The 13,923-nt window shown below is 39.7% G+C and overlaps 1 protein-coding gene across 1 annotated transcript; it reads left to right on the top strand.

Annotated features, from left to right (window-relative positions):
* The first annotated feature begins 1,684 nt into the window (after positions 1-1,684).
* Positions 1,685-4,724, top strand: LOC308366694 (cytokine-like protein 1). Its single transcript, XM_080840424.1, has 4 exons — positions 1,685-1,880; positions 1,973-2,017; positions 2,188-2,334; positions 2,422-4,724. The coding sequence occupies exons 1-4, from the start codon at positions 1,734-1,736 to the stop codon at positions 2,518-2,520; spliced, it is 438 nt and encodes a 145-aa protein (XP_080696550.1). The 5' UTR covers positions 1,685-1,733; the 3' UTR covers positions 2,521-4,724.
* The last annotated feature ends 9,199 nt before the right edge of the window (positions 4,725-13,923 follow it).

Genomic DNA, 13,923 nt, shown 5'->3' with positions numbered 1-13,923 from the left:
TCGAATCTCCATGGTGGCAGTAACTTGCTGGCAAGTTCTCCAGTCTTTTAACGGTGCGCTAAATAATGATTGCCCAGCGCGTATCTGGCTTGATAAATATCACGGAAAATGCGGGGAATCACCGTGCGTTAATGTGCGCCTGGCAAAGATGCGTTCGCAAATCAATCTTAGTAAATCAGGCTCTTTAAAGGGCGGAGTAAGCACAGTTTGCCCAGCGCAGATCTGGCTTGATAAATACCAAGTAAAATGCGCAAAAACACCGTGCGTTAATTTGCGAACGCAGATTAAGAAGCGCTCGCATATTAGTAAATCAGGCCCTTAGTGTATACAAGGCAGACAAACCAACACATTTTGATGGATGAAAGCTTTCTTTATTAGTTTTAATGTGTTTGTTATTAGGTCTGTTGTCCTTTTGAACCCTGTTATCTCCGACTCTCTCGTATTTCCTCATATATTTTAGCTTTCCTTACTGACTTTTCAATTTTGTCTTGCATTTCTGTTGATGGCTAAATTGCTATCGAGGTATTTATTTAATCCATGGTCCACTACTGGGTCGATTTTCCATATATGTTTTCATCGTTTTCACTCATCATCTTGGTTGACGGCTAAAAAAAAATGGTGGCGGAAATTTCTTTTTCTGGTGGGTTAACTCCGCCCACCTCTGTGACGTAGTTGGTGCCCGATTTGGGCCCAGCAAGTCCAGGGAGCAGCTCCGGCACCGGCCCGGCCCCGGTGGAAACGAGGTATAGGTGAGCTAAACTAATCACTGACTGCATTCGCTATAGGATGATCGCGGGAGAAGAGGACAACCTATTTCCACTGAACAGGGAAGTCGTGAGTGGATTACTTTTGTTTTAATTTACGAGCTCCAACGAAAGTGCACCAACTAAAAATTATACTGGCCAGTAGAACATGTTGGTATTGTGTGCAATGAATGCAGTGTTTAACTGTTTGCTTGTTAATATGTTGTGAAAATAAATATGTAATTGTTTTTTCAAAACTGTGTCCGAGTTGGGTAAATGGTCATTTAAATTAGCATCCCACCACCGTAGTTATATTTTATCCAGACAAAATGAAATGAGCCATATCATTGGTGGAGGGCTACATACTCTAGCTTGTAACTATTAATATCTTATTAATAACTCATCATAATACAATAAAAAAAACGAGTGTTTAAAAATAATGGTATTAGACAATAAAACGTAACGTTTTCAGATGACAATTTTAAAACCATAGACATATATACATTTTTTTAAACAACTACAGCTCAAAATGACGCAATCACTTTCGGTTGCTGTGCCTCACCAGCTACGAACCTCAGGCATGTCACTGTTCCACACAGAGCAACTAAATACAAAATGAATTTGCTTGATCCATTAGTAGGCTATATAAAGAGTAAAGGATTTGATTAAACTGAACCACTATAGCTACACAGCACAACATAGCAACATTGCAACAACTTCATCAAGTCCTATCACACCTAAAGAATATTTAGTCATCAAAAACGCCAAATAGGACTACTGTTCGTACATTTATAAACTTAAAAAATTCCATACACTCCCAATTTATGAACACTCCTCTGTCGCAGACAACAAAACTTTCTCTTGACGTCACAGTAATTTTCCTCATGCTCCCAAACTCTCTGCTTGAGCTGCACTGTGGGGTATAGCGACCGGGTGGAGTCTTCGAACTTGCAGTGTAGCCTGCATCATCTCAGAAAAGCTCAAAACATAATGAAAGTCGGCCTTGTAACGTTGATTGTCGCCGTCACATATGTATGGATAGCTGTATGTGCTCCGCCTACATGTTATTCGAGGGTGTTAGGACTAAGTAAGGAAATAATGGAAATATTAGACAAATTACATAAACATCACCGCACGGTGAGTCATTTTGCATTTGTTTTCCTTTCACTTCAACATATTTGATAATCACCTCAACATTGTGTAGCTTGACAGTGCGCTTATCCTCGCAGAAAGACTGCGCCGAGGTGTTGCCCAAGATGTTTCTAGACGTGCACGTAAGTAGACTGGACTTAAAGGCTAAGCATTTTGTGCACGTTAATCGAAGCTTTCCGTTTAACTGTCATAGCTTACCTTATGGAGGCCAGGGCAAAATTGTGCAAATCGTTTTTCACTACACTGCATGGGTAGCCACAAGCTAAGTTTTTATATTGCAATACGTCCACAGAATTCCTGCATCATGCCGAAACTTCGAGACTTTCTTTATGTCGTGGAAAACCTACCTACACCTTATTGCAGAGCGCGTCCCAGAGTAATGTATCTGCAGCGAAAAGTCCTGAACTTGTATACAATCATCAACAGAGTTTGCTTCCGTGTAAGTCTGTTTTGCTTTTTCAATCCAAATTATGCTATTTGTGTGCTTGGATTGTTTTGTATCTTAAACGTTCTGTTTCCCACAAAGGATCTTGTGTATTACACGGATGACTGCGAGGCCATTGAGACAGGACACAGCAGCCCACGGTATGGAGAGGACAGACTTCAGCTGTTAGAAGAGAACTGATGGTTAAATGAACTTTTCAGACTTTCCTACTCTACAGTATTTTGGTCCATAATTGAGTTATACACAAAACAGGCGAAAAGTAGCTAAAATAAAACTAAAATAAAAACACACAAATACTCAGTAGGCCTCTGGGTAGTTTATACCCCCTATCCAGAGGGAAACTTTCCACAGGAAATGTTCAGAATGTCAGACATTCCAATGAAAATCTAAAAATAATAAACCAGGATATAATATTTGCATCACTCTCAGAGCAGAAGAGTCTATTTACACACACAAACACCGTTCATTCACTTTCAGAGAGCATCTATAAGTAAAGTGCCTACATGTAAAAAAGCAAAAGTACTTCTCGTTAGGCTCGTTTTTGTAGTTTCATATTGTTTTGTCAATCTGAAAGTCTTTTCCTCCTACATGCTGAGCTGACATACACATCCAATAATATAATGTGATGCATGTAGGCGTATATGCTGATATATATATGTATGAAATATTTTACAGGAAGAAAAAGGTAGTTAATCACAGAGACCTGATTTGTGTGTTTTCTCTGAAAATTATGTGCTTCATGGGTATAGCATTTTTCTTTGAAGGAGATAACTCCTAGTTATGTATTTTTTGGTGTATTACTCAGCCCAGGTTGTAACCTATTTAAAAATCCCAAATCTATCAGCATCACCACAGGAAAGTTTGAAACTTGATTTATATCTAGGCACAGCACCTCAGGTGTAGTATTCAGCCTCCCCTGAAAGTGATAATTATTTACTATACTTTTTTAGTAAACACTATTTTATTTGATTAAAAGTTACTAGACATCAGAAGTATTTTAATCCCTGTCCTACTTGAAAAGACAAATTATTCACTAGGAATATTGAGGGACACCTTTCATACTGTAAAAGAATAAGGTAAAAATGATTTTAAAAAAAAATGTATCTTTCTTTATTTTTTCCATCCATCTCAATCTACTCTTTATCACATCCCTTTGGTTCAGTCTAGTTTCTCTCCTTTCAATCTTTTCCCTCTTCACTCTGTCTTCATCACATCCCTTTGGTTCAGTCTAGTTTCTCTCCTTTCAATCTTTTCCCTCTTCACTTTGTCTTCATCCATAGCCACTCTTGTTCACTCTTTCTTCATCTACTCTTGTTCACTCTTCTTTACTTTCTTTTTTCCATTACACTGTCCATCAATTCACACTTTTTTTATGACAGCTTTCTCTGACTTTTTTAGTCCTCTATCCTCCAATCGATCTCAGAATCCGCGTGGGGGAGGGGCGGGGCATTTTGTTACAGGGGTACTTTGACCTACATTTTCATTATGTAGCATTCCAGGGATATTGGCTATTGTATTAATGAATGGATTTATTTTGTTCATAGGGAAGCACGGTATATATTGTACCCTATGTTCATGGTTCAGCCCTATTAGGCCAATTTGCTGTAATAGGAAGGCCTTCATAGGAGGGTAGCTCAGTTCCCCTTTGGTCGGTGGAGAGAGGAGGATAGCTCTCCTGGTGCGAGGCAGAGGTATTTCTTTATGCAATGCTGTTACACAACATTTTGATATTTAATCTTGTTTTGTTTTGTTATTATGATGACCCCTGCCATTGCCAATTCCTTCAACCTGGATGGTAAATAAATATATTTGCATCGTTTGAAACGGCAACAACCTCTCCTGCACAGTCTTTTCCACCTCCATCACCAAGCTTATATCAGCTCGTGGGCTGGCCGCATCTGTCACACACAGTGGGATATTCACATGCAGGGGCGGAAATCTCAGGGGGGCAGAGATGAAGTACAGTGACTAAACATGAGGGCTTATTGTAATGCTGGAGGGAGTCTCAACAAGTGGTTAAAGCAACCCAATATCACAGAGAGACTGTCAGGGATTAGCTGTCTATTGTATATGATGCTTTACAAATGAAAAATGTTATCCCAAAAACTCTTAAGCTTAGGGCAAGCCCACAGGACCCTGTCACTCAACTTGCAGTTATCACAGGTAGCAAAGACAGAATGAAAGATCTTGTAGAGTTTGGTCTTGTAAAAGTGAAGCCAATGGACAGCTTTAAACTGTTTTGAGTTTGTCCGTTAAAAAAGACCAACAAACTATGAAATCAAATATTGGGAGGTGGGGATTCTAGTCAAAAGTCATGAGAGTGGTTTTGGTTGGGCATTATAGTGAGGTAGAGATTGCCTGACTGAATTTCTAATTTGCAGATACTGAAAAAAAGGGGAAGTCCAAATGTTACTCTCACTCTCACATAAGTACGTTGTGGCAAAGGGCATCAAAGTCTTTTCACCAGAGGTGTAAGAAGTTCTGAAATGTTGTACTCAAGTACAAGTACAATTACTTTGATGAAATTGTACTTAAGTACAAGTCAAACTACCCATCCAAAAATCTACTCAAGTAAAAGTAAAAAGTACTTCATTTAAAATGTACTTTAAGTAAAAGTTACTTAGTTACTTTCAACAACTTGATCGGGCCGTTTCTATATAGTGCAAAAAAGGACAAGGGGTCATATATCCAATACAAAAACTAATTATTTTTAATTAAAGGAGAATCTTTAGAAATATAAGTGCAATGACATTAAACATGTCAACACCACATTTAAGAACTTTTAGGAGGACAAGGATGTCAAGACATGAACCACATGACAGATAAAAACAATGCCGCTGCCCCACTGTATATTTAAACTTTGGTTACTTTACTTGTGTCCACCTTTAGAGCATTAGTCTACAACCTTCTTGTTGAGTTTGAGCAGCAGCTGATTTTCAAGGTGAGCGGCAGGTAGGCTGAGGCAGGTAGGCCAGTATTGAGTTTCAGGGAGAGTTTTCTATTCTGAAAGGAGTTCACTAGATCCATATTGACTGAGACACAGGCTAGGTACCCTTCTGACCTTCATTGAGGAAAATAAAAATTCTTCATCTGATGAATGTTGTCCAACTTGCTCCAGCCTCTACCATCCGGTCAAGGTGTTGTCTGACATAGACTAGACCTCTAGAATGACAAACAACATAGTATTGAGCTGCCATCAAGAGTGCATCATAACACAGAAATAGCTATAAATAGATACTTGAGATGAAAGACCGACAGTATATATACAGAATTATAGCATTATTTTATAAGGGGAAACTATATGAAATGAAACCCGTTTGGTCAGGGTGGATTGTATGTTTGAATGTACCAATGTGTTAAATAAGTTGGTCAATTTCTTTTTGATTACGTGTTTAACTCCTTGGTGACGGTCCCTTTAAATTTCGGTCACTCATGACTGGTCACGTATTTGGTTACATTCTTGTTCTATTTCACTCAATCTTCATTCCCATGGTACTGAAAATGTTGTTTACAGTTGTCCAATCACAATGTAGTATTTTATTATAGTACCCAATCTCTAATACCATTGGTTTAGAGAGGTTTTATCGGGGGGGGCTTCATTTCAAACATGGCGTTTTCAAGCAAAGTGTATACGCTCGATCAAGCGGTTCAGCTTTGTTTACAAACAGACAATGAAGAGGATAACAGATAGATGCAGATAGTTCAACTGGTAGGATGAGCAGTGGAGAAGAGTAAGAACTTGACAATCTGTCAATGAATGATTGTGATCTGATCAAGAATTGAGGTGAGATGCGTCTTATGTTGACTCCTGAACGACACACTGTTTATCCTTACATTACAATTTCGCCATCAATATATATACATATATTTTTAGTAATACTAAACGTTTCAACATTATATTATTATTTGGAAGGGGTTATTGGAAGTTATTTGACGTTTTCTTGAAAATAACCAATGTGTTTCCAGTGTTTAGGGTCCACGTGGAATGACGTGTCATTCATGGATTCGTTTTTCCCGCATTTAGATTGCGATACAAATTATTTTATACAATGCTATCACTTCTGTTTCATAGTTCTTTTGTTTTTTATCTTGATCAACCAAAATAAATGATAATATATTTCTATACTTGCATTTGTGTTGTTATTTCTCGTAATAGCTTTGTAGTTATCAAGTTTGGCACAGTAACTCTTGACCTTCCATGCCATGTTTGTTTATTGAAGTAACCTGAAAATATGTCAATGTGGCATATAAAATAATTGTTGTTCATGTTGTTCAAATGTTCTATAGTGACATGTTTTATATCTATTTAGGCAAATACATTGGTGTTATAACAAGATACAGAAAAAAAAAATTGGGGGGGGGGAATATGTTTTTTTTCTAAATAATTATGTTTTTTCGGGAAAATATGTTTTTTTCAGCGACCTATAGATGCATGAAAGGAGATGAAGATTTTTTCAGATTGACTCCAAACTTGGCAGGAAGATTCCTTACAATATATACTAAAACTTAGCGTTTGCACAATTGCAGTAATTTTAACATTATAGTGGGGCAGATAACAGCATTTTAATGAAGAATCGTTCAAATGTGGATACAAGTGCCAAAATTGGCACAATTACTCTATGGGTACTGATCTTTAAATAAAGAACGATAGCCAACTAAAAAAAACGCTCACGTCAGCCGCAGCGGCCATTTTATTTTCCACCATTATCAAATTATGCGTTTTCCCTTATATCTCCTGAAAAAACATCAGAACACAAATAAGATGATGTCAACCCCTAGGTTTTGATGGTCAAGGATTACAACTATACCATAGACAACATCATTGAATGCTTTGTTGCATTCATGGTTGCCATTTTGCCTTCCCCCATAACCGAAATCTGTATTTTGTATTTTTGTATATCTCTTCAGCCAAACACAATAAATGAAATGTGGTAATGTCTACCCCTATGTTTTGATGGTCTAGGATTACAATGATACCATACACAACACCATAAACTTTATAAATCTAATGATCAGTCTTATTGTGAGGTACAATACTGTTGAATAGAAATCATAATATTAATAGACTCCTCACCTTCAAAAGTGATGTCGGATCAGCTCTATCCCAAGCTTGTGAGTACGATGATGCCATGATCCTTGGTAAAGCAGCTAATATCTTAAGAACACAGATGCTCAATCATAAGGCAAGTCTTGATGGGACATTCCATGAGGGTTACATTGAAAAGTCAGTTCCATCCAGTCTCCTTCAGATTGTAGGCATGGTTGAACATGATGCTGACATCGAAACACAGCTGTCATTTGGTGCATCAAAGGCCGACCTTGCTATTGCCCAACTCCTAGAGAACAACTGCTATGCAAGGTATGAGGAAGGGGCATCAAAACATAGGCACCTGAAAGCCCATGAAACTCTGTTTCCTATTTACATGGGGATGTCTGTCTATGCAAAGACCAGGAAAAAGGCTTTGGTGGAACTGTTACATGAGCATGGTGTCAGCATCTCATACGAAATATCTGCACAGCTGGGAGAGGCAGCAGTAAGTAGATATGTGGAAGAGGGTGTAGTAAGCTGTCCATCTGTTTTGAGAAGTGGATTCCCTGTAAGCAAAATGACGTCCCCTTGACGTCCTGTAATGGTCTCTCTGAACGTTCTAAAAACGTAAATGTGTATGGTTCCCTTGACAACTTTAGGACGTTTTGCACGACGTTCCAAGACCGTCCCGAGGACGTTGCGGTGACAATTGCGAAACGTTTTCTATAGGTTCTGGGGACGTTCTGCAGGACGTTGCAAGAACGTCCCTAGGACATTGCGGTGACGTCTGGAAAACGTGCTTCTATAGGTCCTGGGGACGTTCTGCAGGAAGTTGCAAGAACATCCTGAGGGCATTGTGGTGACTTCTGGAAACCTTGTTTTAGACGTCCTGGGGACGTTATTCAAGGACGCACCGCGGACGTAGCAGGCACGGTGTTTTTGCTGAGCTAAATGAAAAAAAAATAATAATAATAGATCGCGGAGCCGTCATTTCGCTTACATGGCTCACACACACACAAGTTCAAGTTTATTTATATAGCACATTTCATATGATATACATAGACACACACAGAGACACAAACGCGCTTTCAAACTTGATTGCGAGGCATGGGAATTGAACCGTAAACCTTCCTATTACTAAACCACTTCGCTACCACTTCACTACCATTGTCTGATTCTTATTTTGTCACTTTAACACCTTTATCACAGTGTGAGACAGCCAACAAACTTAGTCATTTTTTCCGAGGGTTTGAGAAAAAGCATATTGTAGCGATCTCAGTCACTACGCATTGAGGGTTTTCCGTAATGATTCCTTTTTTAATTAACATCCATGGCACGGACGTGCGGGTAGGGAGGCAGAATAACTAGCCAAACCAAGAATGATGAAATAAAATAAATATGAATGCTTCTCTACTGATCTGTGCTATAAATTTAATGTCTGCATGATTCCAATACAATGCATAGCCTACATAGGAAGGTCTATCAAGTCTAGCGTTAACATTGAGCTTTCCACAGGCCTTCAAAGATGCTGCAACAGAAAGCTCACCGGTCAAATTGTCTGGTTGGAATTTCTTAAACATCCCGTCTCGCAAACACAATCTGGATTTGACAACAATCCAAATATTTAGGCCTATAAAGCAAACGTGCACTGCCCTTATTATGTTTTAAAGGAACAGACTAATCTGCCGTTAGAAAGTTATTTAACAACACGCATATGTTGCATTATACTGTCTATTCCCGTACGTGAGTGCGCCGGAGCCGCCAGAGCTCGAAGCATATTGAAAATTGGAGCTGTGAACTTAGTTAAAATTTTTGAATTATGAACAATGAACTGAACTAGTTCATGTAGAAATTGAACTTTCCAAAAACTGAATACCTGAATGCCCTAGATGTTCGAACAGCTTCACCAGAGAAAAGTCTGAAATGTCGGGCGTTTATGTCGTTATGGAGTGACAAGTTCTAAGGTGCGAGGATATTGATAGTCACAGTAAAATGTTCTGTTAGCACTGTGAAAAGGCTAGATTCACAAGAGGGTCGAATAATTTTAGAATCTCTGCTCTCATTGAACAGAGCAATGACCATGTTGCGGCGCTCATTTTAACGCCACAGCAGGTTGCGATTAAAGGCCACTTATTGACGCGCATCAGACATTAATGTTTTTGTTTCCCATTGTAAACTTAGGAAAATAAACATGTTGCATTCTAAACTACCTGATTATGTTATTATTTAAGCTATGCAGGCCGTCAGTTTTCTTCAATAGGCTAATTTAGAAGCAGAAATAGATATTTGGCCGGCTTATCATTAAAATGTCTCGCAAATGAAAAACATTTTTCTCTAGCGGAACCTCTGGTTCAGAGAGGACCATCAGAGGACGTCAAAGGGACGTTTTGGAAGGACCGAATGCGAACGTCCCGCAGAGGACCACAGGTAAAGGTTACGGGGACGTTTTTAAAGGATGTCCTGGGGACGTATGCTGAGAGACCAAATAAGAACGTTCCCTAATAGTCCGTTTTAAGGCTCATGCGAACGTCACGCAGAGGACCTGCAGGTAAAGGTAACGGGGACGTTTTTAAAGGATGTCCTGGGGACGTATGCTGAGAGACCAAATAAGATCGTTCCCTAATAGTCAGTTTTAAGGCTCATGCGAACGTCACGCAGAGGACCTGCAGGTAAAGGTAACGGGGACGTTTTTAAAGGACGTCCTGGGGACGTGTGCTGACCAAATTATAAGGTTCCCTAATAGTCCGTTTTAAGGCTCATGCGAACGTCACGCAGAGGACCTGCAGGTAAAGGTAACGGGGACGTTTTTAAAGGACGTCCTGGGGACGTGTGCTGACCAAATTATAAGGTTCCCTAATAGTCCGTTTTAAGGCTCATGCGAACGTCACGCAGAGGACCTGCAGGTAAAGGTAACGGGGACGTTTTTAAAGGATGTCCTGGGGACGTATGCTGAGAGATCAAATAAGAACGTTCCCTAATAGTCCATTTTAAGGCTCATGCGAACGTCACGCAGAGGACCTGCAGGATAAGGTAACAGGGACGTTTTTAAAGGATGTCCTGGGGACGTATGCTGAGAGACCAAATAAGAACGTTCCCTAATAATACGTTTTAAGGCTCATGCGAACGTCACGCAGAGGACCTGCAGGATAAGGTAACAGGGACGTTTTTGAAGGACGTCCTGGGGACGTGTGCTGAGAGACCAAATTATAATGTTTCCTAAAAGTCCGATTTAAGACTCATGCGAACGTCACAGAAGGACCAAACGTAGACTTGCTACGAACGTCAAAAAGGTTCTGGTAACGTCCTTTAGCGAACGTTGTGCCGGGGACCAATTGGGGACGATTGGGGACCTTGCGAATGTCCTGTTAACGTCCTGGGGACGTTCCCTGTTTGCGGGGTTGTTCACTACAGCTGCCATGGATAACATAGATCACAATCCCACCGCAACAACTGCCACCACATCTTTCCATGGCACCAGCATTTTGGTTTTCAGCATCCAACATCAGATGACCAAGGTGAAAAACACGAACAACTGAGTTTTGGGAAAAACAAAGTCAAGAGAGTCTCAGAACTGCCCGACACCTTCACAAACATCCATCCTGCCTTCTTCAAAAAGAAAAATCTGCCTCCTCCGCCAAGTACTTTAACAGATTTGCCAGGTTCCAGTGAACTGAGATCACAGATTGCTCTGAAGTGAGTGGCTGGAGAAGATCACTGTGACTGAGGGGCCTGTAGATGTGACTTGGTCTGCACACCATGCTTCAAAGAAAAGAAGCCCTGCATTTAAGGTCAGCGTCACATCACTGTTACCTCTGCTTCGTTATCAGGCCCACTCTGTTGCTACAGTCAAACATGTGATTGACAAAATCAAGGACAATTCTGGCATTTGGTGTTGTCAATGGAACTTGTGATTCTCCTGCTAATCCAATCATTCAGGGAAGCCAACTTCAGCCTGTATTGTCAGTCTCTGGCAGAGCTAATATCAAATTTTTTGCCAACAACAATGTAAATTATGCAAGAAAATGTTTTTGCCTATCCACCTCAGAGACATGGTGACTCTAAAACATAGGCACCCTGAGATAGCACAGGAGTTTCAGAGTGGAACATTTGGTGTGCACAAATCAGCCCGAGATATCTCAGCAATTACTATGGACCAAGCCCATGAATAGGCTAATGCTGTCATCATGGGAAGTGGGGGAGCCATATGTATCACTGAAGATCCATCAGCACTGAGGAGGTGGGTGGTAGCTGGACCTGAGGTCAGCCGCTTGGTTCTTCAATATTCAAGTATCATCCAGTGCCAGGGAGGGTGCAAGGCACACTAGTGACCATGAACAGACAGAACATGCTCTGATGTAATTCCTTGCTAGAGTCAATAAGCTAACCAGTGTCCTGGAGGATCTGGGAAATCCTTTTGCTGAGGAGAGACATGATCTCTTTTCACTTGACACAAAGGATATTGCAAACCCAAATGTTGCTGTGTTTATTCATACCCACTTTGAGAGAGGTAGAGCCCGTTTCCAAGAGTTAATTAAAGGTTTAGAAGAAAAAGAGCCCAGGCTTTATGAGCCTATCAAGAGGAACTGCACAAACTTCCATCATGGCTCACCCTCTGTCAATTGTTCAAAAGAGAAGGTGCTGAAGAAGGACTGCCAGCTTTTCGCCAAGCTTTTTAACTCAGGTCAGAGCAGAGAATGTGTTCTCAAAGAGTTTTTTAAACATGAGAATCAGCCATTCCCTGCTGCCTTGAGTAATCGTGGGAGGCTCCACACTGTTCAAAAAGCTCAGTTGGCGGCCATACTTGAGTCTTTTGTCAAAATCTATGATACCGAACCAGAAGTAGAAACCATAATCATTGATGGCTCAGCACTCATCAACAGTTTGCCCCCACAGAGCTCAAAGACATTTGACGACTATGCATCATTTGATTTTGTCCCAAAAGTACAGGCATACCCTGCGAAATACAAAAGAACAGACATAGTCTTTGACCAGGCAGGCTGCATTTGGAGTCAGGCAACAGTATTTCAACCAGAATCAGAGTCCTTCTGTGGATGCAAGGTAGAATGGAAGATGCAAATATTACCAGTTTGGTCTTACCTGTACAGCTCTGTGCAGCTGTAGGTGTCTGAACTTTCAAACATTTTAGATGTCTCAGAAACAAAATAGAGCTAACCTCAATAGCATGATACATTCTGTTAATTAAACATTCTTCATATTTAACATAATTTTTCTGTCTTTTTCCATGTTATTTACTAGAGATGGCACCAGAAGACCCTCAATCATTAAGATTTTTTCAATTATTGATGTTCCCAAGGCAAATAACAGAGGATTTAATGGTAAAAATATATAAAAAATTGTCCCATGGGTACAATTCTGTGGCAGAATATGGCTGTCAAACAGCAAAATTGGCGGCCATCTTGGAAAATGGCAACCATTTTGGAAATTTAAGTGGCTAATCATTAAGATTTTTGCATTATTGATGTTCCCAAGGCAAATAACAGAGGATTTAATGGTAAAAATATAAAAAATTGTCCCATGGGTAAAATTCTGTGGCAGAATATGTCTGTCAAACAGCAAAATTGGCGGCCATCTTGGAAAATGGTGGCCATTTTGGAAATGTAAGTGGCTAGCGTTCTTTATTTAGTTAATGACCCCAGAGGGATACATATACCAAATTTGGTGCTTGTATCCACTTTTCGATTGTACGATTGTAACAGTTATCTGCCCCACTATTATGGCAACCACAGCAGATTACACTTACTTTTGTGTTTTATTTCAGAAATATCGCCGCATAAATTAGCATAAATTATTTTTTAATAATTAAAATTGAGAGACATTGATTCTACATTCATCACCCTTTAAAATGAATCATAAAATATCCTGTTATGTGCAATATTTGCAGAGATATCTGAGATTTACAAAAAGTCACTAAAAATTGTCACTAAAGAGTTAATCGTTATGTCAAAACGTTTGTAATAATGTTTTATCACTGTAAAAAAATATTGAGTGTCATTCCTGTCTTTTTTAAAGGAGAAGGTAAACATGAGCATCATAAAAAGTAATTCAATTTTAACGGAGCAATTTACCATACGGAGTAAAAGTGGGGCAATTACATCTACATGAATAGAATTCCATTCCAAATCCATTTGGGCCACAGGCCTTGCCATTAGGAAAGGAACGAATGGCAGTTTTAATTTCTTCCAGCATGAAGTCAGAAACCATTTCCTGCAGCTTCACGTCCAGTGCTTTTGAAAATCAGCTTCTTCCAAATACATGTAAGTGGCTTTACACTTCGAGGGATATAACAGACTGGAAAAGCTAAAAATAAATTCATTCAGTCATTGATTAGCTTGGGATCATTTATCAGCTGTCTTGTAGGGAAGGACATGTTTCTGTATTGCCACCTCAGCTTGCACACCTATTAATTGTAAAATAATATGGTTAAACACATACTTTATTCTCAGGATAGTGTTGAGGGTGTTTTCTGAGTTTCAGTTTTGGTAAGTGTCCTCTAAGGCAGAAAGCTCTGTCTCAATATCAGATAGATGCCTCGT

This window comes from Sprattus sprattus, assembly GCF_963457725.1.
Source record: "Sprattus sprattus genome assembly, chromosome: 6".
NCBI lineage: Eukaryota > Metazoa > Chordata > Actinopteri > Clupeiformes > Clupeidae > Sprattus > Sprattus sprattus.
Note: the sequence above shows the minus strand (reverse complement) of the source record. Positions and strands in the feature narration are given on the sequence as shown.